General features: G+C 37.7%; 1 protein-coding gene across 1 annotated transcript in view; it reads left to right on the top strand.

Annotated features, from left to right (window-relative positions):
* Positions 1–914: 914 nt before the first annotated feature.
* The window catches only part of MTTP (microsomal triglyceride transfer protein), a 55424-nt gene continuing 30316 nt past the window's right edge, over positions 915–26022 (top strand). The window contains exons 1-7 of the mRNA XM_015570007.1: positions 915–975; positions 9010–9167; positions 14792–14979; positions 16263–16406; positions 22227–22334; positions 23587–23703; positions 23997–24136. Coding sequence (XP_015425493.1) covers positions 9107–9167; positions 14792–14979; positions 16263–16406; positions 22227–22334; positions 23587–23703; positions 23997–24136 — 758 coding nt within the window. The 5' untranslated portion in view covers positions 915–975; positions 9010–9106. The remainder of the gene's footprint in view (positions 976–9009; positions 9168–14791; positions 14980–16262; positions 16407–22226; positions 22335–23586; positions 23704–23996; positions 24137–26022) is intronic.

The raw sequence follows: 26022 nt of genomic DNA, 5'->3' as shown, positions 1-26022 counted from the left end.
TTGTGTGATTATTCCCTAACAATACAGTATAACAACTATTTACACAATGTTTACATTATATTAGATATCACAAGTAATCTAGAGATGATTATACAGTATAAAGTATACAGGAGGATGTGCATTGATTATATGCAAATAGTACCTCATCCCCTATATAACTAGTGGTCAGGTGAACAAATTCGTGCACATTGAAAGGAAATTAATTAGAATAAATATTTTAATATTGCTATTCACCCTTTCTCTATAATAGAAGTGTCAGAGATGAAAGGAAATTAGTAAAATGTACATGAAAGTAATATGTAAATTGATTAATAAAAAGCAATAACAACATGATATAACAAATATTTTCCATGAAATTTTTACTGTCAAAATCTTTGTTTATCATTAATATTTATTTTTTTAATGTATTTTATTGATTTTTTACAGAGAGGAAGGGAGAGAGATAGAGAGTTAGAAACATCGATGAGAGAGAAACATCGATCAGCTGCCTCCTGCACACCCCTACTAGGGATGTGCCCACAACCAAGGTACATGCCCTTGACTGGAATCGAACCTGGGATCCTTCAGTCTGCAGGCCGACTCTTTATCCACTGAGCCAAACCGGTTAGGGCTATCATTAATATTTTTAAATATGCCAAGTATTCTGGAAAATTTATATCATTTGGACAAACTTTGCCTTTGCTACAACATCGAATAAATTTTCCATCAGATGGTTTTTCATCAGAGAAATTTAGGGATAGGCAACATTGACATGTAACAGTCATTCCACCACAACTGTGTTCTATAACTGCATCCTCATTTACCTCATTTTCACTATGAAGGCAGTTCCTACCAGTATTGGTAGTACTTGTCGATGACTGTTCTTTAGACATATTCTGTTGATGACATTGCTTTCTTTCAGTCTCAGAGGTACGTTGCGCCAATATTTGGTCTTCAGATACATTTTGTTGAGGATGCTGGCTTCTGGCTTCAGAGGTATGTTGTGGCAATAGTTGGTCTTCAGACATATTCTGTTGACAATTTTGGCTTCTAAATGTCAACAAAAACGTGACATCATTACCCGGCGCCCATAGCCACTGTTTGCGGCTGGGCTGGACTGAACTGTGGGCCACATTTTGCAACATGGCAGCATCAGCTGCAATTTGGTGGGCTTTTGCTCTGGGGTGGTGGCAGGGCCTGTGTCCCACTTGGGGGAAGCCAAATGTTGCTTTGTCGGTGCCAGGTCTGCAGTGCCGTTTCTCTGTGTGCATCATGGCAGCTTCTGCATTAAGCATGTGCCCCCTGGTGGTCAGTGCACGTAATAGTGACCAGTCAGACAGTGGGAAGGACACTTAGCATATTAGCTTTTTATATCCTATATAATAAAAGCCCAGCAACTGAACAGCGGAATGACTAGAATGACTGCTCAACCAGTTACTATGACGTGCACTGACCACCAGAGGGCAGATGCTCAACATAGGAGCTGCTCCCTGGTGGTCAGTGCGCTACCACAGTGGGAGTTGCCGCTCAGCTGACCGGGATGAGCGGCTGCTCCCACTGCGAACCCTGGGCCGATGGGGGTTGCTTTCATTGCCTCCTCACCCCAGGCTGCTCCTCCTCGCTCCCTGCTGCCACCTCCAGTCTCCCCACAGGCCGCACTGCTGCCGCACGGCTCACAGAGCTGACCTTGGAGGCTGGGAGGCGGGTTCGTGGTGCCGCAAAACTGAGGCCTACTCCCCCGCCTCTCAGTGCTATTGTCCCTGGGCCCAGCCCTGACCAGGTCCCCTGGAGAGGCAAATGCTCCAGCTCCACAGAAGATGCCGGACCAGGGAGCAGCTGCTCAGAGGGCAGGTCCACAGCTCCTTGGCAGACTGGGATGAGTGGTGATCCCACAGTGGGCCGATCCCCGTAGGCCACGCCCCCATCAGTGCACAAATCCCATGCACTGGGCTTTTCTTTCTATATAAAACCCTAATATGCAAATAGACTGAACAGCAGAGCAACTGAACAACCAGTTGCTATGATGTGCACTGATCATCAGGGGGCTTGTGCGGAACATGGCGGGCATCGGCAGCAAGCGGCAGAGCGTGGAATATGGCTAGCATTGGCTGCAGTGGGATGGTGGAGCAGTTGAGCGGGGCGCCAGACCAAGGCGGGGTGCTGGTCACTGTCATTGGGGCATGCCTCTGGTGGTTACTGAAAATTCTATTCTTTACTCCTGTGCGCCACGGTCCCACCGGGCACTCGCACCCACTGCTGGCCCTGGCCCTGCTCACATCTGCTGCCAGCGCCAGCCCGACTCACACCCTCTGCCAGAGCTGCCACTTGCACCTGCTGCTGGCGCCCAGCGCTGGCCCCAGTCACTCCGTGCTGTCAGTGGGTGAAAGTTGGGCTGGCGCTGTCAGTGTGTGGCAGTGACAGCAGTGGGAGCAGGGCTGCCGGCAGATGGGACCAAGGGCCGTGGCAGATGAGGCGAGGTGGGGCATGGAGAATGGGCCGAGACCCGCCTCTGTGCCCAGCGCAGCCCCGTGGCCCATAGTTCCTTTCAAGGTGCACAAATTCATGCACTGGGCCCCTAGTATATAGATAATCATGTGCTGGGCCCCCAATATATAGATAAAAGCCTAATATGCAAATCGACCGAACAGCGAAACAACTGGTGGAACGACCGGTCGCTATGATGCACACTGACCACTAGGGGGCAGACGCTCAGTGCAGGACCTGCCCCCCAATTGCCCTACCAGTCACCCCGCAGGGACCAGGGCCAGCAGGCGAGTGGACAGGCACTGCCCCCCAATCGTCCTGTCACCTCCTGCAGAGGGAGGTGACCAGTGGTGGCAGGGGGTGGGGCTGGTGAGTGGGCGGCACCAGGCCCGCCAGGGCAGGTGCCAGCAGGGGCCCTCTGTTCACCCCGCCAGTCACCACACAGATGGGCCCTGATGGCTGGCCAGGCCTAGGGATCCTACCCATGAATGAATTTCATGCATTAGGCCTCTAGTTTTATATAAGGGACTCGAGTGCCCTTGGATTTCACTATCCAGGGGTGGTGGCATCCTGGAACCAAGCCCCTAAAGGGACAACTGTACATTAATTTCTAGTTAGGAAAACCAAATATAAACTAATTTTTTAAAATGTCTTGAAAGTTATGTAAAAGCAGGAACAACCTATCATTTCAACTTGAATTTTAATTGATTTCAAAGCTATAGGAAAGGTCTAAAATAGTGGAGTTTTTTTTCCAATTCCTTATTCACATCCCTCCCAAGTAATATTGAAGACTCTAGGAAGGTGACTACAGAGGCAGTGTAGTCTGAATCTCCTCATAGAAACAGGTAGAGCATGTGTGATAAACAACGCTAATATCAGCATGCTCAGATCATAGCTACAAAATGAAGTGAAAAAGATTTCTTATAAAGCTCAGAATATGAGTGGCTGGGAACAAATCAACTCAGTATCAACATCTGTGCAGGAGGAAACAGTAGAAAGACAACATAGCATCTGAAGGCTATAAGAATGGGAGGACCACAAACTGCCAACAGGTATTCACTGAAAGGCGAGGGGAACCAATGTGAAATCAGCAAAACTGGCAGATTATAATTTCAGGGGGAGTACGAGGGAATGAGCAGGAAGCTCTGAAAGTGCTGAAGGGTGTGTATGTGGGGGTATGGGGACTATGAACTCTCAAAACTTAAACCTGAGCTCCCTTCTTGGACAAAGCCCAACACTAAGGAGGAACTTGTAGGAGGAGAAATAAAAGTAATCACGATATAGACAATAAAGGCAAAGAAAAAAATTAAAACAGGTCCAGATAAATGTGGGAGAGACGAGGAGGAAGAACTCAAATAAGAAAACACCAGAAAGGAAGCTCTAGATTAGAACCATTAACTAGAAAAGATACTCTACTCACTCCTCTCTCTTAAAAGTACAGAATAACTTATTTAGCCTAAAAGTATACCACAAAGTAAGATCATAGTTTAATCCTATTAAAAGTTGTAATAAAAATGAATATGAAGCAGAAAAATAGATGAAAAGTATAACCCAATATTTTTAATGAGAAAATTTTTAAATGATAGAATATGGAAAGAACAGCATAAACCTAAAAATTCAAAGTGATTTGGAGAAAAGATTTGAAGTGACAGAACTCAGAAAATATGTAGTATAACAAGTACACAGATATACCCAATATCATGTCCAATATCATACTTGAAGTCCTAGCTAGTGCATTAAGACAAGAAAAGGAAATAAAAAGAAGTAAAACTATTCTCAAACGACATGATTGTCTTTGTAAAAAAACTCTCCCAAAAAATCCTTGTGGAACTAATTAGTGGTTATAGTAAGATCATAGGATACAAAGTTACCATACAAAAGTCAATTGATTTCCTATTTACTATCAATGAACATTTGGAACTCAAAATTAAAAAAAAATTAGACCCCGGATAGAAATACTTAGGTATAAAAAAATATATCCAGGATCTACATCAGGGAAACCACAAAACTGATGTAGGAAATAAAGATCTAATTAAATGTAAAGATATTCTGTGTTCATGGCTTGGAAGACTTGATGTAGAAATAGCACATTTTGTACTCAGATCTTGGTTTATAATACCATCTATAATAATAAAAGCGTAATATGCCAATTAGACCAGACATCATTCCAGATGTGATTCCAGACGTCCTTCCAGACAAAGCTTTGGCCGAAGGAAGCCTGGGTCCCGGGGCCTGCCAGCGGCCAGAGCAAAAAGCCTGGGTCTCGGGTGCCTGCCAGGTGCCTGGGGGAAGCCAGTTCCAGCGGCTGGGGGAAGGCAGGCCTACCCTTGCATGAATTTCATGCATTAGGCCTTTATATATATAAAAGACAAGTGACCAGAATGACAGAATGACCAGACACTATGGTGCGCACTGTGGCGGCCAACCTGCCAAATCGGGGTCCCAGTCGACCCCCCGAAACCTCCGCAGCCCCTCCCCCCAGCCAGCCCCACCCCCAATTGGCTCCCATTGGGGCAGGCCGGCTGGACCCCACCTGTGCACAAATTGATGCACTGGACTTCTAGTTCTTCGACGAAAGGAATCAAAGCTCCTTGGAGAAATGACAAGATGAAAATATGTTAGATGAAACTGGAACATTTAGTGCCAGAAAGTAAGGAAATGCTTAAACACACACAGATGTCAAAGGAACACAGGAGCCAACTGAAAAAGCTCCCAATGGCCAAAGCTGTAACAATGCTAATTCCCTAACTGAATTGTATTTTATTGAAACCACTTAAGCATAACTTGAAGTGCCCCCTAAACATTTTTTTTCATTGATTCTTTCTAAGGACAGAGTAAAGTGGTTCCAATGCTATAAAGACTTTATTCCTGTATTGCTATCATACTTCCTGACCTACTACATCTATATCTAATTGGGTACTACATTTTCTTCCACATTTAGTGGGGTGAAATTAATTTATCTTCTAATCAAGGAAAATGAGTTAACTCCTAACAGCCTCTGATATGTAACAGAAATACAACTGTACTTTGGAATTAGTCATCCATTTATTTCATAGTCTCTTACTTATCACTGCAATATAGTAGTATAGCAGTGCCGTGTACTACCAGTAGAATGTCATTGCCTTAAAATATATTATTTGCTTTTGACCTGGCTAGCACAGATCAGTATTTTCCTCTGTAATTTCAGCCAGGCACATCTAACCACAACAGCCAAATGCTCTGTTAGCTTCCATTCCCCAAATTGTGTCGATTTATTAAAAGACAGTCCTGATTAATAATTCTATATCATCCATAATAAGTCAACTTTTCAATTTTCTGTTTCTATTTTTGTTGTTGTTAATCTGCATTCAAGGATATTTTTTTCCATTGATTTTTTTCAGAGAGTGAAAGGAAGGGAGAGAAAGAGAAACGTTAATGTGAGAGAGATTGTTGCCTCCCACACATGCCCCCACCAAAACCAGGGATGGAGCCACAACTAAGGAAATACCCTTGATGGGAATCGAACCTGCAGCCCTTCAGTCTGCGGGCCAACACTCTAACCACTGAGCAAAAACGGATAATGCTCTAACATTTTTAAGTAAAGGAGAATATTGGGTCTCGATTTCAAGGTTTGTATATACTCCTTAAATCATTTCACTAAATCTGAGTCTCATTTTTCTAATGTAAAATAAGTATTAGGATATACTATAAAAATTTAAAGTGCTTAGTATAGTGTATTCTACATAGTAATCATTCCATAGATGGCAGCTCTTGTTATTTTTATTCTGTGCTGTGCTTCTGTATTGCTTCACATGTCATGTAAAATAGCTGATGTGCTTTGGGAGGTACAGTATCTCCCACATATGTTATACAACTAGTGGCCCGGTGCACAAATTTGTGCACATTAAAAGGAAATTAATTAGAAGAAATATTCTAATACCACTATTCGCCCTTTCTCTATAAAAGAAGTGTCAACCAAATTCACAATCGACAACGACAGATCAAAACACACACATGCGATTGGCGCCAGTGAGAGCTTTATATGTATCGCACATGCGCGAGTCAACTCAGCCTTTTATAGATAGAGAACAAACTTGCTTAATTAGACCTGCTTTGTGATTTAGCTAAACTTTTTCCAGCCCAGTGAAGCACCCCAACTTCTCTTTCAGGTAATTGTCAGCAACACAGCAGTAAATATCAACATGAAACAGATTATTATTGTAGATCACGCAGGGAGAACAAAGGGTAAAATATTTAACTGCAGCAGTGTTTGACTATATTCTGCTCAGTGAGAAAACCTGAAGTCATTTTCAAGGTCCACTATTTCTTCTTTTCAGTCCAGTCAAGTTTCTAACCTTTCTAAATCTCTGTTTTCCGGCTAATGAAAAGAAAATAGAATTCCACCGAGTCTCCTATCTATCTGCTCCAGAACTTCTGTGAGGATCAAATGAGATGAGGCACAGGAAAATGCTTCACAGACATTTGGTTACAGGGTAAAGTGTTTCCAGCCGGCTATAAAGCAAGTCGTGTTCCTGGGCTGAAGAAACTGTAAAGAGGCTAGTTGTCACTAGGAAGAGGAAGCCACGTGTTGCTACATGACATCATTACCCAGATGGAGGGAAGACCACTTAGTATATTAGCCTTTTATATATATAGATGTTTGCTCTGCTTGATCAACAAAGCAACAGAGGAGAATGCCGCTTTTTTGGTAACAAAATTCAATGAATATGGAAAGTGTTTGGCATTAATCTTAAGTCTTTCAAGTGTTGTTGTAAATAGAAAAGGTTATAACAAAATAGAAAAGAATGATGTTATTTATTGCCAACAGAAGCAGCCTTATTTGAGCAATCTATGTAGAAATGACTAATACAGTGAATTATAAGAGCTTTCCAGTAGGAAGCTAATGCTCAAGAGAACAGTATTTATTAGGCAATAGTGATATGCCTTTTATTGGTTGGACTCTGGTACCTGACAACAAATGGTACTTTTACCTGTGAGACACGTATCATGTACCATTTAGTCTGTGTAACTGAGCCTCAAATGGAAATGCAAAAGACAGTTCTCATAGAATCACATAAGATTCAAACTAGTTCTTAATTTAAATAAGAATGTAAAGTTTGAGTGACTATAATGGCTTCATATCCCCTATGTATGTAATGCTGAGATTGTGGAAACATACAGAAATCTATTCATATGTAAAGCAATAAAGAACTTTCAGATCACCTTGTATTTATAATATCTACTATTCATAAAAACTTACATTTCTTCACAAAGGTATTTTTCTAAGACTGGTCTTGTTCATTTACCTCAGGAAAACTTGTTATTTATAAGTTATAACATTAATGTGATAGTTACAACCAAACATTTTATTTCTGTATAGGTACTTCTGCCATATTTATATACAAAGGTTATGACAGCAAATGAAGTTCTAATCTCAATAGATGACAAAGATGAACAATTTTCAACTTTAAGTTTTTTATATAAACTTTGTAGATTTTAAATTTTATGTTTCATCTTGTGGCCCTATCAAGTTGGCTATCTTTTACCTGGGTTGTCTAAACTTAAGGTTAAGATTCTAGAAAAGAGTTTTCAGAAAGACACGAGTACAATTGAGAACCCATTTTATAATTAAATATGACCTTAGGTATTTTCAAGTTCATTCATATAGTCTTTCACCAGTACTTTATTCCCCTTTTGCCAAAACCACCCCACATGCCACCCAAACCACCTCATTTTAGTAAGTTTGGTTCATATTAAGTCTCTTCCAGGAGTTTCCAAGGATAAAGGTTGGTTCAGTTAATGTGGTCTTAGCCATACTAGAGTATTTTCTTTGATTCTAGAGATGTTTCCTAATAAATTTTCTGTAGCAAAATTGTTAAGGGCTGGAGTTTCCCCTCTGAATCTCTCCCTAGAAATGGGATTCAGAAAGCCCCGCGACTCCATCCAGCACATTGGGGGACTCTGACAACTCTGTCTCTTGTTACAGATACAGCTAGAGGTCTGCTAGTGTATTAATAATAGGCAATGCTGATTTACTACAATCCCTTATAGTTTCACACTAAAGAGAGTCATCTAGGTTTCAGAAATGAACGTTCTATCTACTCTAACATTACTCTGAAGTGATTGGTGGTGGTACAACTTGATTTTTTTTAAGTTCAAGCCTAAAATTCAGGGTGATTTATTCTAATAGCATGCATACATGTGGTATAAACAAATCCAAAGATGAGCACATAACATACACAAGATCCAATTAATGTTAGCTGAGTGAGAATCCTCACTACCCTCCCACATGAAATAGTAAAACATGAAGACAGGTGTTTAATATCATAGGCATGATGATTAGTATTGAGTAGAAAAGTATCACCGCTTTTTCTGAGTTTACAAGTAGACTAGCTCTCAAAAGTGAAAATTATTTTCCCTATTGAGTAAAAAAATTCAAGAGTGAAAGACTGAAAACTACAGCCCACCTGTGTTTAATCATTAACAGTGATCCCTTAGGTGAACTTAGGTCCTGATTTTGGAGTTTGGAATCTGACCTTTCCCCAGAGATAAACATTATCATTGCAGGTTCCAAGGAGGGACATTTCCTTGCTGCCATCAGAAGAGTCCACTTCTTAGTGACTCCTTGCTGGGTACTGGATGCATTAGAGGGTGGAGAGTCAATATGATTCTTCTAGCTGTGCTTTTTCTCTGCTTCATTTCCTCATACTCGGCTTCTGTTAAAGGTAAGTTTGTGTTGCCTTTTGCTAAATTTTAATTTTAATCATTGAAAGGGCAGTGTGTGTGTGTGTGTGTGTGTGAATAGTGAAAGAGTTTCTAACTAAACCATCTTCAAAAGCATGTAACTATGGGATGTTTGTGAAGGCATGACTGGGTTAGAATGAAAACCGAATTCAAATTCCTCCATACAATAAGAAAACAGAGGTTCCTTTTAGATTCAGTCCCTCAGTTGAGTGTGCTGCTTGTTTCAATTTCTCATTCATGGTGGATTTTTAAAAGGGAGAAAAAAGATGCCAGCTATTGTTACCTGCTGCTGTTGGTTGCTCCCTGAATGCAGCTCCTTCATCTGAATTGTAAAAGAGGACTTAAAAAAAAACACTTCTTTAAATTTCCTTCTAGTTGCTTAGCAATGTGACATCAAGAAGAATTAGACCCAATGTAAAAGCATGTGACTTACCAAAGAATTACGAATGAAATGGTAAAGCATGTATTTAATTTCATTACTTGTTAGAAGTGATAGAATCATCATAGTTGGTGAATTACATAAAATAAAAGTACATGATATAGGATAAGAAGATTTATTATCTTTTGAAAAATAGTGTTGGTAGTTACCATTTCTACTTTAAGGTAAATTTGATTTAAAAAACACACACCTATGAATTGAGACCTTAGGAAGAGAAAAAACAGGAGTTGTAATTTCAAAGAGAAGTATGATTGTATTAATATGGAATCTTGTTTTAAATCACTAGTTAATACACTCCTTGGGTTTCTAAATGTTATGCATGTAACACTTTTTTATAGTCTCTTAAGAGGGTGTACTATCAAAGGTAATTGATCTAACACATCATTTAGCATAATAAGGTCCAATTTGAATAACTATGTACTCTAAGTAATTAATATAAAACAGTTGATTCGTAAACTCCTAAAACCAATCTGGAATAATTGGTTTTTGATGACAAACTGAAGTTTTTCCTCAATATTTTTTGCATGGGAAATTTTCACATGAGGAAGACAATCTTTATTATGGGAACAATAAATGGGGGGCTAAATTTAAATTATTTCACATAAGCAAATGACACTTTTTTTTTCTTGAATTAAAGACAGTATTTCTCACCAGTTTCTGAAATGTTTGGTATCTAAAGATACAGCCCTTACTTGGATGAAAAAAAAATGTTTTGAGAAAAATGTAAAAGTTTGTAAATTATATCTGAGAATTATATAGAGAGCTTACTATTTTATTATGTCAAATAAACTTGTATATTTGAAATCTGAGTGATTTTTACAACATAATATCAAACCTAATATACCGTGGTTATTTTGAAAAAAATAATTGAGATATAGCAGTTATTGTGGGTTCCTCTTTTCGCCCCACCCTATAAATAAGAAGTTTGGATAACTTAATATTTTCAAATACATGCACTAATAAAGATTTAAAAATACACATAGGCAACAATAGCACACAGGTTTAGAAGATGACAGTTGGCTACAGTTTGTTGTGTACAAGTTCAGTGGTAAATCCAGATTTTTAGAACCTGAAGATTATGCAACTTAGGGGACATTTTTAGGAAAGATTGCAAAAATACCTTACTTTTGCGACTGTTACTGAAAAAAAAGGTGTATACATTGCTAGTGTCACCTTCTAAGATCTTGAAATGAACCTGGCAAGTGAGGGCCCCAAAGCTTAAGTGCCATTAGCTTCATGGTACAAACTGCTTATGCCAAATATCATAAATAAAAAGTATAGGACTTTACAGCTCTCCCTCTACCTAGGTGTGATAACCTTTTGTATTATATACTGTGACTTAGTAATAAATTTCTTGTTCTCTGTAACAATTTACATTTAACAAGCAAACTACTTAGGAAGAATTTAGTTTAAGGCCATTATAAATTTTTGGGATCCCATGCAGCACCTCAAAACTCATCTCAAATTTAATTGTCAATGCAACCGCTTAGCAAATCCCCAGATTTGGGTGGGTTTTGAATGCATGTTGAACTGTGAAGAGAATGGAGGAAGGTATTCAGATTAATACAGAAGAAGGTCTATTTAGAAGAGATATGCTGAGTGTGAACATTCTGAAACCTCAAGTTTTCCCTAGTTTTTCTGAATCATATTTTATAATAGTGGATCTATTCTCAGTGCCTTCTTTGGGTTTTCTTTATAGCACTTTTACTTTCCATAACCCACACAAAAACTTTCTATTTAATTTTGTCACTTCTAAACCTAAACTGTTTCTTCATTTCCAGTCTTTCTCTCAGTTTGTGGCCTTCCCCATACTTTTCAATTCATTTATGTTAATCATCTTCAATTTTTCCCCCCTTATCCTTCATCCTACCCTACTTCCAGCCTTATAGTTTTCTGTTGGAATCCTAAATCCCTACTTTGTCTCCTTGCTTAAACCAATTAACTGTCTATTGGGTTCATCTAGGTTTGATAAATGAGTATTTTAACATATTTCCTAAAGGTTTGAAACTAAGTTTGTTGTTTTTTTAAGGGAATTTTAAGTCCCTTAAAAATTCTGGATGCACTTAAAGGGGAACCTTGAAGAGGTATTGACTCTTTCTTTTCTGGTTTTATCTAACATTAGCTTCAAAAATGCCATTCTGAATACTCGAAAGAGCAATACCTTAAGAAAGAAATTATGTCAACAATATAAATAGAACATGTCCCCATTGCCCAGGGTTGCCAGTCTCTAAACCAATAGAGATTATTTATCAAAGAAGAAAGGATAACAGGGACAACACTATAGCACAATCCATTTATTTTAAACATTTTAGGTTTATCTCCTGTTGAAAGAGGTAGGAAAAAGTTCTGGGAGAAACAAGGCTTATTCTTTCCCGTGTTTTATCACTAATAAGTCAAATTCAAAAACTAATCTTATTGCCCCTTTTCACATTCTATTGTCCAGTAAAGTCAAAGTAAGAAAAAATGGTCAACACAATAGTTTGGAAAGCTTCAGAATATAAGGGAGGCTACCTTTCTACAAACTTTTTGTAGTAACTTCAAGCAACATCACCTTCATGTAGTCCATGAAATTTGGATCTCAGTAAATTTAAGTGTCAAATTCTGCATTATATCTGCTATGTTGAGTTTAATGCAGACTCAGCTTTTTTTTGGCTCATATAATGCCTATCTCTCAGAATGACCGTGAGGATTGGATAAAACATGTATTTCCTTTATGCTTGTGTGGAATTCTATACATGTCATTAAAATAAGGCCTCTCTGCCCAAAATAGCATCCCTGGCCAGAAAGCTAATGTTTGAACCTGCAGGAGTGTCCCTACTTAAACTGTAGAAGAGGCAGAGGCAAGGAAGGCTAGAGGGAGTCATAGATTTCATCTCCTTCAAAGTTTCTCCTGACCTTTTCTGCCTTCTGTATCTCATAGCTGAGGTTCTGACTTGTTGCTTGGATATGGTCTATTTTTGTGTTTATACACTTGGACACTTCCATACTTCCACACTTCCTTTTCCTGATTTCTAGTTCTTGATTCCTTATCCCATTTCTTTGAAGGTTTGTTAGATCACATAACTTAGCCACACATTAACTCAGAGTCAAATTCTAAGTCTATGCAAAAGTCCTTGCCCCAGATCTCCCTGCTACCCATAGGTACCCATTTGACCTCACTTCCTTCTGCTGCCTTTCACTTACTCAGTTCCAGCCTCTTTGGCCTCCCAGCTGTTCCTCCATTACACCTGCATGAACTTTCCTCAGGGTCTTTGAACTGCTATTCCTTCTGTGGGGAGGATGGGTGGTAGGAGTGTGGAGATGCCCTCCCCACAGATACCCACATGGGTAGCCTGGAGCCTTTGCCCAGAATATTACCTTCTCAACAAAGGTCTTTCTCTCAGCATCTCCAGTCCCTTTTCTGTTTCATTTTTCTTTATATACTTTTATTACTTATAACTATATAAGCTATCGCCCATCTCCTCCTTATAAACTCCACAAAGGTAGACATTTTATCTGCTTGTTAACTGGTGTAGCTCCAGAGCCTAGAAAGGTATCCACCACCCCGTGGATGCTCAGGACATCCTTGTTGAATGAGTGAATGAATGAATGCATGAATTCCTAGCTCACTCCGTAGAAATAGAGTTCAACCTAAAGGTATAGATAAGTATGGTATAGAGAAGAGCATGATCTCTAAAGCCAGACAAGCCTGGGTTCACATCCTGACTCCACCCCTAACTGTCTGGGTGATCTTGGATAAAATGTATAATCTCTGTGCCCCTCAGTTTCCTTATGTATGAAATCTGATTAATAATGATACCTATTAAGTTCTTGTGAGGATTAAATATAGGTGTCCCCCCAAAATATATACACACACTTTGAATAATGATAAAGGCAGTTTTTATTAAATACATTTCATTTTCAAAATTGAGCTATCAGCTGATAAAGTATGCATACATTTTTGGGGGGACACCCTGTATATTAATGCACATAGAACTCTTAGTTTATTAGAGACAATGTATTTTGACCATTTTTTCCTCTGGGCAGTAGGTGCTGTATTAGATTATGGAGATGGTAGATGGTAAAGAGTTTTCAGAGGTTTTTCTTAAATTTTTGACTTTTAATTTTACTTTTTTTCTCAACTGTCTCATTTCTGGCCTACTCATCTTAACCTCCTTTCCTGACCTTCCTCATGTGCATATATCCTGGGGGGAAGCAGGGACGGAGTTATGGTTGCCTATTATAGTTAACTAGGAGATGCAACCTGATTAGCACTGAGGAGAAATGTATACTGAAATCTTTTTTACTACCTCCTGAGAGCTATAGATAGGAAATATGCAAAGAAAAATAATGGTAAGACTGTAAACTTCGTCATCCCTAAGAAAAACTTGATCCCACTCTCATACATTTTTTGAATTAAATTAAACTGAATTGAAGTGTGTGTGATCTCCATGTATCAACATTTTTAGCTCACAATACTGACTTGTATACTATTTGACATTAAATTGCCTTTCAAATTAAAGCCTGTGTTAAGGTTTTATGTAGTGAAACATCATTTTATTCAGTCACAGCTAATTTAAACTTACATATGTGTAACATTGAAATGTACCTTTGTACTGAAAGTTTACTAATTAAATTGACAGAGTAAATTGCATAGGAGGGATATTCTTTAAATATTCAAAACATCCAATTAAAAGAACTGCCTTCTGACCCCTAAAATAACTTTGGCAATGAGCCATTGCATTTATTTACAAATGATTTGTATTAATTTTATAAAGCAATCCCAGGGCTGAACTTCTACTTAAAATCATATTTATTACACCTTGATGAAGCTGAGGTGGGTGGTAGGGGAGAAATCATATAACTTAAAGCAATACAGTGACATTTCTTCAACAATATTCTATAGTTCAATCAGAGAAATACTTAGATAATCTGATTATTGATTAGGGATACAAATGAAGGTTTATGAAATGGAAGCTTATTGTTTCTTGTTTTTGTTGTTACTGTTCAAGCCAATGATTTTAGCAGATGGGGAAGTAGAACCACCTTTCATTTAACAAATACTCACTGAGCTCCCACTGGGCATGACTCTACTAGATGAGAATGCTTCAATTTCAAGACAGCACATTCCTGGGCTGATGGATGCCTCATTACTAAGACTTGACTTGTTTCACTATCTCTGTGCAGGTCACACAACTGGTCTCTCTTTAAATAATGACCGGCTGTACAAACTCACATACTCCACTGAAGTTTTTGTGAATCAGGGCAAAGGAAAGCTCCAAGACAGTGTGGGTTACCGAATTTCATCCAATGTGGACGTCGTCTTACTGTGGAGGAATCCTGATGGTGATGATGACCAACTGATCCAAATCACGGTGGGCATTTTCTGCCAGAAAGATGCAAACATTATATGTCAGCAAAGTCCTTGAGACGTGTACCATTCAATAGCACTTGTTTTATGTTCTTGGTTGTACAACCATTTAGTTTGTTTTCTATCACCAAAACACATATAGCTAAAGTGTTTACTCATCAAAAGTGATCTGAATCTTTCCAAATTGTTGAAGTAGGCAAAAAGAAGGCACATGCTGGTGAGTAACTAGAGTATGATGTCCAGTTCTATGTGTCGTATTAATAGGCACATTAAACTAGAATCCATTTGAAATGTTCTGGGAGTCAGGAATCTAGAATTAATGTCACGTGAAAAACAACTGAGACTACTGTACCTGAAAGAGGAGATAAATTGGACCTCCCAGTTTTCCTGAGTTTCTTGACCTAACAGGTAGAATTACCAATGAGGGAGTAAGCCTATTCTGTATTCTTTCTAAGGAAAAACTGGGTACTCCTCTGCATGGCAGTGTGTGGTCAGTTACAATGTTTTAGATGTATGGGTTGAGAAAGGAGGTCAAGTAAGATAGTCTCTGGGATTTTTCCCAGTTTAATATGTGGTGATTCCATATTTGCTTTTTAAGCACCTAAAGGCAAATTATTTCTTTAGTAAAGTCTGTTAATCTCTCACATGTTGATGTGAAATAGGTACACAAACCAAAATCTGCTTTATTGTAACCGATAAGTAGTTGCTGTTATACTTTATAATGAGGTGTCATTGCAATATCTTTATTAAGCTATCTTTGCTTCTTTGGATGTCTCCAGTAGCTATTGTGCCTTCCAAATTGGATCAAAATTTCATCATCCATCTCTCTGAGCTATTTCTCAATGCAAGTATTCTGTAGCAAATATTATGTATCGCTTATTCAGTAGTTACACTTTTCATCTTTAATTTTGTATATGCAGATGAAGTACAATGGGGCAGGACTCCTCCCAAACAAATGGTACAGAAAGTGAAGAGATCAGATCACAGCAGTTCAAAACTAATGAATGACAATGACATAAAAGAGCCATCGTCTAGTCATAATTATCATAAACCTGAAGTCACAAATTTCTTTACATAATTTAAAAATCTGATTGTTGGAAAATCTGATTGTTGAATATCTTCTCCATTCTTTTAAAGTTAATGGCTAGGTCCTCTGAGTCATAAATTGAAAAAACGACAGAATAAATTATGGCCAACCCCGCATATTGCTTTATTTTTTTTTCTCAGAGAATCTGATGAAAACAGAAACAGAAAAGTTTTCTAATAGGTTTCTTTCCATGATTCCAGATCAAAGATGTAAATGTTGAAAATGTGAATCAAAAGAGGGGAGAGAAGAGCATTTTCAAAGGAAAAAATCCAGCCAAAATCATAAGAAAAGAAAACTTGGAAGCTTTACAAAGACCTGTGCTCCTTCATCTTGTCCATGGAAAGGTAAAAGTGATTTGGGAGGCAGGGGTGGCGGGTCGCACATCTTTTCTCTCCAACTTCACATTTTTATTTCCTTTAGTAGATATTCCTAGGCGATCATGGCATCACTACTTTTATGGTAAATGAAATTTTTTCAAGACCTAATAAACAGGTTGCAAATTAAATGTTTCAGAAGTAAATCGAGGCATTCAATTCATTTATATTTTCTAGCCATTTATGTTCCCTATTTTATAAAAATCTTTATAGTACAGTAAAATCAAGTACTTATTTATAACAGAGATTGTTGACAAGAGATTGTTGAAATGTGCATTTTTTATTAAATTAAGCAGGATTAAAAAGATTTGTAATGCAAAAATTTATCACAGATGATTACATAAATTCAGGAAAGTAGACAAATTATGAATGAAATAATCTAACTCAGGTATGTAATATTAATTTGTTATGAGAATATCAATATCTGATTAAAGTACAGAATTGAAGCTTTTGAAAGGATATGGTATTTCTAAGTTAGTGTTAATTTTTTTAAGAAGCATATAGAGATTATTTCAAAACTATAACTTTGAAAAGCATTTTATGCATAATGAATGGATACTATAATATCTATTTGAAAATTTGCTCAGAAAATTCTGTAAGTGTGGTTACTTGTGATTTGATTCTACTGTATTATTAAAATGGTCTTAATATGTTTGGGATTGAGAAGCAATTGTGATCAGTGAATTATTAGGCATTACATATGTGTTTTTATGACAAGTATAGATATTACATTTACGTGTATAAAATGCATTAATAAAGATGAAAGCTCAATTTTAGTAACTAAAGTAGAAAAATAGAAAAGGCCCATATAGTTAAAACTCTACAGATCTCTAAAATTTCTCTAGATTCAAAAGTTCTAGATTCAAAATAAAGATGAAAACAAATACTTTAAAATATAAAATTTAGACATACAATACATTTCTAATCATGGTGCCTGTTTTTATATAAAGTACTAAAAAGGAGCTCACAAAAGAAGGATTATTATGTGGTTACTTCTCCTATAACCAAATATGAATCAACACCTCAGAAAAAAGAGGGGAGACATCTGTAATACTTTCAACAATAAAGATAAAAGAAAGAGACAAAAAAAAGAATGCTTCTCTTCTTTTCTACTTGTTAAAATACCATGTTCCAGGTTTTGCTCAGGGAACTTCCTTTTATAAAGCTCATGTGCTTCTAGCCAGCTGGAAATAAGTAGTCCTCTTTAGAACAACCCCTTTTACCCTTTGTAGCTCACTCATGGCCTTTATCACTTTCTTTTGGTCATTTCTGTTCATTGCTAAAGCATGGGATTCAGTAGAGAAAATTCCTATTCTTTATATTTCAGCCCTCCCGGGACCTTCATGCCCTTCGACTCTCTTCTTCCCCCTAGCACCCAGAACCATGCCTTGCACTGACTGACATGGTGCATCAGTCAGGACGCCTTTCCCAACATCCTCTCTAACCCTCTCCTTCCCTGGGTTTATTGCCATGAAAGCATTTATCATGGGGTATTGTAATCCTCTCTTTGCCACCCACATTAACAGTCAGCTTCTTGTGGGCAGCAGTTATGTTTATGTCTATATATCCAGTGCTTTGCTCATAGTGGGCATGCAATAGATGCTTGTAAACTAAAGGAATGAGCTAATAAGGTGATATGGGGCTAAAATGAGTCAGATTTTGAAAAAGGCTTTGCTTATTGTTTGCTTAGTAATAGCTAAAAGTACTTCACACTCAAAGCCTGCACTGACTGAAGGCATTATATTAATTATCTCCTTTATCCTCGGGACAGCCCTAGGAAGCAGATACTGCTTTCTTGTGCTCTTGTAATAGACGAGGAAACTAAAGTCAAGAGAAGAAATTTGCCTAGGGTCACAGAACTGGCAAGTGGTGAACTGGAATTTAAAGCAGAGGGTCTAATTTTAGAATCTACGCTGCAAACCACCATGTTATACTATCTTCTAGCTGGAAAGCATGTGGGGGAAATATCACCTCTTTTGTTGACTTGAGCATCCCTATTTCATTCTTCATCATATCTATTAACTCACTTGATTTTCACACACCACAGCTTTGTTAAAAACATGAAATACTGTCATTTTCTCCTCTGGCCTTCCCATGTGGCAAAACATTTGAGCCCATAAAATATTAATTTCATTTATAGGCTTAATGACAACCAATCATTTTATAGCCCCTTGGATAGCAGTTGAGTACAAAGTCTTTTGTTACACACAGGAAAGAACTTGGTGCCCTCACTGTTCAAAGGCTGGGCTGAAGCTGCCACATCATTATTTCAGTGACTCCACTGTGCCAATTCTATAGGAGCTATGACTTGTGATCATTTACAGGTTAAAGTACATTGTGGTATCTTTCAATTATATGATAAAGAACTTACTGGAAAAAGACCCATGACCCTGGAGACTAAGAAGCTATGTGGAATTTTCAGCCACATCACTGTCAGAAAGATCATTTTAAACCCTTGCTTCTTCAGCTTCCTATGAGAGAAGATGGAAAAGGGAAGGTTGAACTGTTGATTGACAGTTTTTTTAAAGAGTATTTTCTACCCCAGGCTCGAATTAAATTTCATTCCTTGAAATTTCTGTGATTTCAAGGATACTCATTAGCTTGTATTTTTTGTCTTTCCTGAGCCCACTGTTTTAAGCTCCCACATTTACATTATAAAAGCTGATTTTTTAAAAGCCGATTAAAACATTTAGATACATATTTATTGAATGCCTTTTTTTCATGCCCAATTATCTCCCCTACCTGAGTGTCAGGGCATGACTTTAGTCTTCATCATATCTATTAACTCATTTGATTTTCACACACCACAATTATGATTTCTATAAATCATAAATGAAGTTGGAAACATGACAGTTTTCTGTTTAAGTTGATTAACACTGACAAGCAAAAGATGCCTCAAGTTACAGCATGGATTCTTCTTGGCCTCAAGTTCGAATCCAGTGAACTGGATACTTACTGAATTTTCATTTCTGGCTTTCCCTGTCAGTATTGATTAAATTAACCACGTGGCTGCTGAATCAGCCCTTTATTTTGTGTTTTTTCTAGGCATTGGTTTGCTCTCTGAATCTGGCAGTGTGGCTTCTGTACACACATTGAGCCTCCCAGCTAAATGTGACACCTTGAAACTCTCATTCCTCATAGACTTCTGCACTTGTCCGTTTTCCAATGTGCTGGTTCCTATGTATCATTTGTATCAAAGATCTGTTTAGAGATATAACTCCAGCTAAGTAAAAAAATGACTTATCTCTGTTTGCTGGGATCCTTTTTTAAAATTTTTACTGTTAATGTAATTTTGCTTTCTCTTGTTCTTAAAGAATGTATAAATTAAGGGAATGTACAGAAGCATTTTGCCCCTAAGAAAAAAATATGAGTAATCCCTACTGATTTCAAGGGGAAATTGACCCTCAAACTTTGGCAGGAAGAGGCACCTCATCTCCTTCCCCGCAACCCACTCCCCCTCTCTCTATGTTTGGTTTCCTCAGGTTCAAGGCTTAGTTTGTCACTGGGTTGTGCCACTGTGGCCCTCCGGAAGCTCTGGGGACTCTGAATTTAGATAAGAGTCCTGTGCTCTCAGATATTCAGAGCTCATTTCAAAACCAAGTGAAGAAATCAGTTTTATGGCCTGAGTGTAATAAAAGTTAGTTCCTGCTGTGAAATAATAAATGTAAGATTACTGCAGTGATAGCCACATGGATTGAACTGCAATGTTCTGACTTAATTACTATTTTTTTTTAATTATCAAAAGCTTGTTAATTCTAACAATTTTGACATTGAGCTAATATAAATTCCAGTGCTGTCTGTTTGGACCTCGATGATCTGCACTAAGAGAACAGAATTTAGGCCCCCAAAGTAGCAGTCATAAAGGAAAAAGAGACTTGCCCTCTTTTGTAGTTCTAGGAAAGTAATAAAAATAGAAAGAATGAACAAAATTCTCTTTATGTCTCATAGTTTACATAGTTTAGCCTTCCAGGAAAAATTTTAAAAAAAGCCTCCAACAGTGTTTTATTAGGGACTAGCGTTCAAGAGCAAATCTTGATCCATAGAAATGGGTCAATAACAGAAGAGCACTTCACCTTATGCAGAGTCCAGAGATTAAATCTGAGAACTGGGTTTCCTGAAATTTTAGTTCAAACTTTATAAATTGTTCAGGCACATCATTTTTTAGCCTGGAAGGGCAGTGAGGATACGGATGATAAGTAAAAGTATTTTCCCCACTTAATGGCTTCTCTTGCTTTCTAAAGTATTTAAGACTCAGGCCTAAAAAGTCACAGGCCATAAGCATGTGCCAGCCAGTGGGCCTTCTGACTGTATCCGGGCTCAAGCGATCCAGTTATGAACCTATAATAGACATGATATCTGGAGATATCATACTCCGAAATATTTGAAAAGGAAGTTACAGTGTAATTCCTAAAAAGAAAAAAAGACCCAGTTCACAAAATAGCACATCAGAAAGTCAGCCTGGGATCCGAGAAATTGTCAGTGATTTGTTTGAGAATATGACACCATAGATTTTCAGATGCTGAGGTCAGTATTCCAGTTCGCTTTTTACCTGGACAAACACAATTCCAACACTTAAGGTTCGTCCAGTGTAATGACTAAAACTGATTACGAGTTGGATAAAGTACCTAGCAAATCTATCATTAGGCAGAATATATGTAGAAAATAAAGATAGAGATTTGAGGCAAAATATTCTCTTATATGTTATGGAGAATTTTCACATAGACTGAATTGTTCAGATGGGTATTAATTGAGTTCATTGCACAATTAAGGAGCTGTTTTACTTGAGAAGTCATGGTTGGCTTTAAAGAACAATAGGAAGGTATTCAGGATATTTCTAGGAGAAGTTCTCAGCTATAATTACCACAGACCTTGGGAATTTTCACAGGGAAGCTATATCCATCCTCTAGTTTTAAATCATGTGAAGTGTTTGGAGTTAATACAGGGTGAAAAATAACAGCCTGGTTTCCAGAAAATGTTCTTTGTATTTTTATCCTTATTTCTTAAACATGTCCTAAATAATCAAAATGGTATGAGACATCGTTATCACCCCTGTGCCTATAATAATATCAAGGATGAAACAAAGCTAAGGAAGCTGTTTACTACTGCAGCCAAATCAGTCACTCTCCTCATCCCACCTCTTTTTCCTGCCTTCTAAAGGGAAACTCAAAGCAGTGCCTGGAGCAGGCCATGCAGGAATCACAATCAGCCTGAGATCTTCCCACCTTCTGTATCTGCTTAGACTGAAAGCCAACGTAAATGCTGTGGAGAGCCAGGCAGAGAAAATCACCCCTGTGGAACTGTGTCCATGGGCGTTATGGCCACGTCTGGGCCCTTATCAAAGCACTTGGTGGCCTTGCTCTCTCTGCAGTCTCAAGAGTGGTGATTGCCATTCTCCTTGAGAAACCTATTTCTTTGTTGTTTTAAACCTTGGTCAGTTTTCGTTTCAAGCAGAGTTACAAGTAGGAAATATGTTGATATGTTCAAGAGAATGTTTCTGATTTCTCTTCCTTGGGCAATCCTTGTTTTCACAGAAATCCCAGCCTATGCTATGCCCATCCTGTTCAGAGCCTTCATTATCAGTCTCCTGCGATTTCATATTCTGATGGTCTAGTTTCTTGGAAATTTATATAGCATCTTTTCACAATAAAAGAAACCCTGGTACCAGATCTCTTTCTCCTGGAATTGAGAGGGATAAGAATCTGAGAGGGATAAGAATCTGTCACTTATTTAACCAAATATGAAAAACAATGAATTTTTGCTTCACTTATATTTGTCTTTTTCTTTCCTTAGGTCAAAAACTTTTACTCATATGAAAATGAGCCAGTGGCTATCGAAAATATCAAGAGAGGCCTGGCTAGCCTATTTCAGATGCAGTTAAGCTCTGGGACCACCAATGAGGTACTTATTAATATTATTAAAAATCCGGAATCTTATTTGTCAATAGAGTTCCCTAGATTATTTGTATCGCTTTCTATTTGTAGAAAGTTAGTTAAAAAAAAGTTACTACTATAGTAATACTCAGTAAAAGGTAAGCTGGGTGGTCATGTCTCATTTACACATGAAACAAATTGCCACTTACACCAATGTGTACTCAAATACAGGGTAAAGGGAGCTCCACTCAGTTACACTGGGGAGACTTATAGAGTGACTGAAAGACAGAGATGTAGAAAAATGTGGGGACCCATCCATTGGCATCACTTTGTATTACTATCCCAAGGGGAGTTTATTAAAACTATAGATTCCCAGGATTCACTATAGATTCTGATTCACTAGATTAGGGAGGACCTGAGCATCTATATTTTAGCAGTTTTCTCAGATAATTTGAATGCATTGTCAATTTGAGAACCCATTGGTCTGTACTGACCCCCTTCATTTTACAGATGAAGGAACTGAGGTTGAACTAGATGAAGGAACTGAGGTTAAACTAGAGAAGTTTACGTGGTTCCCCCAACACCACACTTGGAGTAAAAGGTGGAGCTGAGTCCAAGTTTCCTAGCCTGAATTTCGACAGCCCAGGAGAGAGTGAGGAAATCTGATGGCAGGGCTGGGCCAAGGGGATGTTAGTCTGCTAGAATGGAGGGTGAGCGCGGTGCTGGCAGAGGTCTGCTGAAAGGCCAGGGTAAGCTAAACAGAACCTGTATGGGGAGACATTTGCCTACACTCAATTTGTTGATGTGACTTATAATGAGTTGAATTAATCCAAACAGGTTTTTAAAGATTTCTAATCATACTCAGCTGGTCAAAAGGCATGCGCGCGCGCGCACACACACACACACACACACACAACACTCAACCTAGATATAACATTAAAAGTCAACTTCCCTTACCACATAATTACCCATTTACCAGAGGTTTTGGTTTTGACCGTGCCATTTGTCCAGTTCATAGTAGACATTAGAGAAAAGTCAGAAATTCTTTATTATTCCTTGGGCATTAAGAAGGCTCTAGTAAGATTCAACCAAAGAGGATGAAAGAGAATCCACTTGCTGCAGGAAACATTGAGTCCTTCCTGTCTTCCTAACTTGTCAGCCTGGACAAAAAGTTAACCCCCCAGGACATATTAGGGACCCCGATTTTCAAGCCAATTCCCTCTGGAATTCAAATGGTCCATGTGAAAATCCTAAACACTATATCTTTGCTTTATTTTTAGGTAGATATCTCTGGGGATTGTAAAGTGACCTACCAGGGTCATCAAGACAAAGTGATCAAAATTAAGGCCTTGGATTCATGCAAAATAGAAAGGTCTGGATTTACAGCTATAAATCAGGTATGATTAATACACTTTTTTGAAGCATCTAAATATTACATTTTGTAGAGTTGAATTTGAAATAATAGAAGATAAGGTAATGATGTAATTTGGGAACATTTCTAATTTTTAGTAGGGCATAATTTTACATATTATAAAATAAACAGGTTTATTTTAATATGTTATAGGTTTGAATGATAGGGGAGGTGTGAAGGGGAAGCTCCTTTGATGATTAAAAGATAGTTTGATATTTGACCTAATTCAAAGATTAAATGCTGATTAAATGTCACAACTACAAATATTTACCTTTTTAGGTCTTGGGTGTCACTTCGAAAGCCACATCTGTCACTACCTATAAGATAGAAGACAGCTTTGTTATAGCTGTGCTTGCAGAAGAGACACATGCTTTTGGGCTGAATTTTCTACGCAGCATTACAGGCAAAATAGTATCAAAGTAAGACAATGCTGAAATTTAAAATTTTCTTTATTCCTCTTTCATAGATTATTATACTTGGTTTTTAAGTATATACAGTGCTTCCTCATTTTGACTGTGAGCTCCTTAAAAACAGTAATTTATATCTTGCACATATTTTATTTTTCACATTACCTACAATAAGTATCACATGTATTAAATATTATTTTAAAATATAATTTCCTTAAAAATTAATTGTTTAATAAATATAATTTAAATTTTAAAAAGGCAATCTGATTTATTCTAGTTTATTTTCTAATTTCTCTGTCAAATGTTTTCAGTGTTAGCATTAAAAAGGTGGTAGCATTTGCATGTTCTCTCCTTGAGATTTTTCTTTTGTTACTGTTGTTAAGAAACATATAAAATGATTCATAGTAAAGTGATGTGACAATTTTTATATGATTTATAGTACTTACATATTCAAGCTTGTTATTCCAATCTGAGAAAAGTTCTTTGGTCAGAATAGGTCTCACAGGCTTAAGAATTAGAATTTCAAATCTAATAGTATGTGTTATTTTCAGATTTTAATTTAGAAGAACATTATTTTAGCATTAAGTGTATTATATTTTATGACATTGTTTCACAACTATTTCCTCTAAAGTAGCTGTCATGTCAGAGATGAATGGATGCAAAACCTTGGGAGAGGTGCCTAAAATTTCTGAAATGTTATTGAAGTCTCATCTGGAATAGAATTTTGTATTCTATTGTTTTCATAGAAATTAATATTTTTAATTACTAGTCAGGTCTTTAAGGTCTTCATTGCTCTATAACAGTGATGGCGAACCTATGACACATGTGTCATAGGTGACACGCAAACTCATTTTTTGGTTGATTTTTCTTTGTTAAATGGCATTTAAATATATAAAATAAATATCAAAAATATAAATCTTTGTTTTACTCTGGTTGCAAAGATCAAAAAATTTCTATATGTGACACGGCACCAGAGTTAAGTTAGGGTTTTTCAAAATGCTGACACACCGAGCTCAAAAGGTTCACCATCACTGCTCTATAACAAACCACTCCAAATTTAGTGGTGTAAGAAGAAGCATTCATGTTATTATTCTAAGTCTGGGACTTGCTGTACCCACTAGGAGTGCCTTGCTTGGTGTCTGTTACGTAGTTGCAGGTAGTCACTGACCAGACCTTTTCAGAGGTTGCTCCCTCACCTCCCTGGTATCTGGACTGGAAAGACACAAACTACTGAGGCTCCTTATGCATGTCTCTTTATCTCCATGCGGCTTCTCAACATGGCAGCTTCAGGGAGCCAGACTTCTCACATGGCAATTAAGTCTACAAAGGTGCACGTGCTGCTAGCATGCCAGACGAAAGCTGAATTCCCTTTTACAACTTAGCTTTAGTAGTCATGTAGTGTCACTTCTACTATCTATTATTGGGACAGTCAGAGACCCTGCCCAGACTCAAGGAGAGAGATGTATACTCTACCTCTTGCTGGGAGAGAGGTTCTAAAAGATCATATTAGACAAGAACATTATCAAGGCCATTTTTGGAAAATAAAGATTTCCAAAGTGTCTTAGTTATTAAGTGACATGTGGTTGTCTTAAAGATACCATTTTCAGAAAGCTAGGCCAAATTCGAAAGAGGTGACAGTGTATATCTTGTTAAGAATCCATGCAAACTTTCTTCTCTGTATTCTCTTGTCATTATATTTTGAAAATCCACCCTTAATTTTTCAATCTTTGAATAAAATTATTGCTTCAGAAGGATTTCATAATTATCTTGAGGTTTGTGTTACTGTTGGAGACATCGCAGTTTTAAAGACATGGCCTTAACGCAACTTGAATAAATTAGTATCTTATGTGCCCCAAAAATGGCAATTAGTAGCTTGTTCACTCAAAAGAATTCTGCTG

Source organism: Myotis davidii, unplaced genomic scaffold, assembly GCF_000327345.1.
Source record: "Myotis davidii unplaced genomic scaffold, ASM32734v1 scaffold226, whole genome shotgun sequence".
Classification (NCBI taxonomy): domain Eukaryota; kingdom Metazoa; phylum Chordata; class Mammalia; order Chiroptera; family Vespertilionidae; genus Myotis; species Myotis davidii.
The sequence above is the reverse complement of the archived record's forward strand: the minus strand, read 5'-3'. Positions and strand labels throughout refer to the sequence as shown.